The sequence below is a fragment of the Pituophis catenifer genome, unplaced genomic scaffold (assembly GCF_029215685.1).
Source record: "Pituophis catenifer annectens isolate HBS135680 unplaced genomic scaffold, rPitCat1.0.hap2 SCAF_2, whole genome shotgun sequence".
Lineage (NCBI taxonomy): Eukaryota > Metazoa > Chordata > Lepidosauria > Squamata > Colubridae > Pituophis > Pituophis catenifer.
Window position 1 is genome coordinate 196,389,328 of NW_027256882.1, and position 4,134 is coordinate 196,393,461.

General features: G+C 43.4%; 1 protein-coding gene across 1 annotated transcript; it reads right to left on the reverse strand.

Moving 5' to 3' along the window:
- Nucleotides 1-367: 367 nt before the first annotated feature.
- On the reverse strand, nt 368-1,150 carry CLDN23 (claudin 23). Its single transcript, XM_070935401.1, has one exon. The coding sequence runs from the start codon at nt 1,148-1,150 to the stop codon at nt 368-370; it is 783 nt and encodes a 260-aa protein (XP_070791502.1).
- Nucleotides 1,151-4,134: the final 2,984 nt, after the last annotated feature.

Consider the following 4,134-nt stretch of genomic DNA (forward strand, 5'->3'; position numbering starts at 1 on the left):
ATATTTATTTTTTAAATCCTGCTTTTATTTACTAACCAGGTGGCTCATTTGAGAGGATCCTTAGCCCACTTCATCTCCAAACTCCTAACAATACAGGCCCCGGTCAACGGCACAATTCATTCCATTTAAACCTTTTCTGTGTGCAATGACTATAATATATGTTGCCTAAGCAGTATGCCAGCATCCTGAGAAAATACAGAAATCACGTACTGCTCCAGAGTCTCAGTAGTTCTTTCATCGATTCATTTGTCAAGAGGGAAGAAGAAATGTTAAATTGGTAAGAGGACTTTCCTGGATGGACATTTCATAGTAAATACCAAGAATTTTCCTCCTTGCTTTGGCTTTGTGTGTATTCTCAAGTTTAAGGCTAAACATCTGTGTCACAGGGAAGTTTGCTCTCATTCCTGCTCTTATTCCAGGTCCTTCTCTCCCCTTCCAGCACATCCAGAGAATTACTGTAGGATCTGGGCATGGGATTCCGGGATTGCCTGGGAACTGCTGTGCTGCTGATGGGGGCAGAGATGGCTCCAGCATTTGACAGACTCTGCTGGTTGCGGTTTGCATACCTGGAATTCCTGGTGCTTTTCTTCAATCTCAACTCTTTGCAGCATTGGCCAAAGCTAAAAGTCAGAGAGATGCCTCCGATAATTTCCAGGCAGCTCCCTAAGTATCCAAGAACCAAGCAGTAGGCCACCGTCATGGTAGTGGATGGAGGAGAAGGTAAATCATACAATTCGTAATTGTACCATGAAACTGCAATCAAACTCAGCAAGCCGGAAACAAAGAGCACCAGGCCGCCTAGCCCCGCAAGCAAATAGTGGGGCATTTCCTGCCAACATCGCACGCCCAAGGAAGTCACAATCAGCCCCACGACTGTGACTGCCAGAGAAGAGGGCATGAGCCCTCTGGCCACTTGCACTGGCAGCTGATTAAAGTAACCCAAAGTGTCTTTGATGTTGCATTCGTTTGTGTGGTCACTGATCTGCTCGTTGCAAATATCCCAGATCCCTTGGTGCTGAATCAGATCTCTTGACATGTCAAGGAATCCAGTCACATCTCTCCAGCTGGGGGCCAGCGTGCTTGTCAGGTTCAAAACAAGGCCACAGGGACCAAGCACAATGCCCACAATCATGGGGGTTGGAGTCCGCATGCTGCTGACCAAGCGATCAAGCCCGAGAAGCTGTTACGGGAACCAGAAGTGGTTTCACCTTCTAGGTTGACCTGCCTAGATAAGATTCCCTGCTAGGCATCTGTTGGCAATCTCTGCTGAAAAAAGATTCTGGATTAGAGTTCAAGAAATCCGGCCAGTCAGGATTCAGGTTCTCCACATACAAGCCCCACATTTACTGCAGAATTCCCTTAAGCTTCCTACTCTGCCAGTAAAAGAAACTGCAGCAAACAGTTGGGTTGCTCTATTTCTCACTTTGCTAAAACCCAGCACAATTTATGAAACATTTTCTTAATTTTAAATTCTGTCTCCCTTCCCAGGTAAAGGGAACATTTTCCTCTCTCCCCCTGTAATCAGGAGCAGCTCCAAAATACGGCACTTTTTGCTTCTCTTGAGTGCCAAGAGTGCCCCCTTCTAAAGTGTAATTTTGCAGGGACCCTCCCAACAAGGAAGGTCAACAGCAGCCTGAGGGTCTTTTTCTTCCCGTTCAAGTTTAAAGATGGTTTGAGGATACCCCTCCTGAAATCCTGAAGCTCTCCCTGTCTTGGAATCAGACATCAAAGAGAGCAAACATTTACCTGTCCGCTTGTTCGGTCCTACTGCAGGCACACCTGTGGCGTCCATTGTCTCCCTTCCTCTATGTACCCAGCTAAACGCACTCAGCTACTTCGACCGAAACTTCTTTGTATACAGAGAAACTGAATGCTGCTGTCACCAAACTCGTTCTATGTTGTATTTTATAGGCAAGAAGGGAGGGGAGGAGAAGGAAAACAGAAGTGGAACCAGGAAGGCTTTGTACCAGGTGTTGCCAAGTTGGTGACTTCAGGAAGGTGGAGTTTGCTGGAGAAGAACATCACACCTGCTTCTCTTTGTGGAAGATACATAGTGATTTTTTTATTCTCCTGAGTAAAGGTCAGCTCTCATTGCTCAGGCTACACAGCCCATCTAAACAATCACCAATCCAAAGCAGCATTGCTTGTGTAAGTATTTGAAAAGATAAGCATGCAGGGCAGTTCAGATTGTACTAATGCCCTGAAAGGGAGAGGTGAAACTGAGCGAGGGCTGCTCCTGAAACTGCCAAGGGAGAATAGTTGCCGAAAGTGGGATGGAGAAGAGATAAGCGTTTTAAGGAACTGATTCAACCATTCTTTTGCCACTTTTTAAGAACCCTTTTGTGCACTACAGCTTTGGTATATTTTTAATTCCTTCTCACTCTCATTCCCCCTGTCTTGATTTACCAACTTGCTGGCTAACCAATATAGCGGGAAGTTAAAGAGCAGCTTCCTAAGCAGATGCTGGCAGATACTCAAATTAAACGTGTTTCAGCTATTGATTTCTGCACACTAGACAGGAACGTGTTTCCTTATTTCTTACCTGCTTGTTTAACAATCTTTGGGAGGCCTTTATAGCACGTTGATTGTTTTTCTCAGTGGCAAATACACCTAGTTGTATCCCTTGAGTAAATCATTGTTCAAAAAACCAATTCTGATGCTGGCAAGGAGCCTGGGTTGCTCTCCTGGGAATGTGCTGTAATAAGGGTCGGAGTGGTGGGGGAGGGAAATTGATTGACTATTGGACAGTATTGCCATACTTCAGAAAACAAAGCAGAGGCAGAATGGTACAACAGAGACTGGTACAAACCAGATTGAGAAAATCTTTAGTGTGAAGAATCTGCATATACTTTCTAGATTGGAGAATATGTTTCCTTTTTCCCAACATAAGCCGGATCACAGCAAAGCCTTTTGAGTTGAGCTCAGCCCTTGGTGACTTCGTGAGTCCTACATGAGACTTTGTGTAGGTTTTGTTTTGGCAACATTACAGAGGTGACCTGCCTTTACCTTCTCCCTGGATGGTTTTGACTTTCCCAGTCTAGCCTACAACCCAGCATTTCATGATGAATGACTCCCATCTAAATACTAATTAGGACTGCCCTTGCTTAGGGCCTCTAGATCCGCCAGATGCTGCCACTTACCTAGCACAAGCCTCCGTACTGAAGGCTGTCATTGGTACTATTCTGCCCAGTTGCTGAGACTCAAACCCAGGGGTGAAATGCTCCTGGTTCAGACCGGTAGCGATGGAAACGGGTGGTTCAGAGAACCGGTAGCAAAAATCCCTGCCCCCCGCCCCATGCCGAGCTGAGCCGCGTGATCATCAGAGGCTTTTTAAAAACTTTTAAAAGCATTTTTTCTTTGGCCGAAAAAATGCTTTTAAAAGTTTAAGAAAAAAAAAGTTGGCCACGCCCAGCCAGTCACATTAACCACACCCTACCAAGCCACGCCCACAAAACCGGTAGTAACAAATTTTACATTTCACCACTGTTCAAACCGTTGCTAATTTATCCCAATGGGGGTCTTTGTCTGCTAACAGCAATGTGATAAGCAAAAATTAAACACAAACATCATTTCCATCTCTTTCATTTCTTTCACCAAAAAGAAAAACAGAGTCTACTATTAATTGCCTGGGACTGCCAGTCGAGTTATAATCTAAAATAATTCTATTTTATGTTTTAATCTACATTAAATAAAACTGTCTGTATAATAATAATAATTCTGTTTCCAAAGATTAATTGGTAGGAACAATACATTGGGGTAGATAGTAGCATTTGTTGACAATTATGGCAAATGCTTTGAACACTGGAAATGGCCTCTAAATACTAAGTTGCTAAGCTTATGTGTGTTTATTTTATACTGCTCCATCTATATCATATTAAACACTTGCATGTATATAATACTTGGAAGAAATGTGTAAAGTTGGATTGAAATCACCCATAATTAATTATGTGGAAAAACCCCTGTAGAAAGTTACCACCCACTCCTCTCCTAGAAGAGTGAAATCTTTTGAGAAATATTTAAAAAGGCAAAATATTATATTTCCCTGGATGAGAAATGGAGAAAAATGTTCTTGGAAAGCATATTTCCCCCACCTTCCTTAATAGCCGTCAGCAGATGTCAGCACTTAAGAGATAA

Excerpts from the sequence above, each read along its gene's own strand:
- CLDN23 (XM_070935401.1), bottom strand. The coding sequence starts at position 1,150 with ATGCGGACTCCAACCCCCATGATTGTGGGCATTGTGCTTGGTCCCTGT.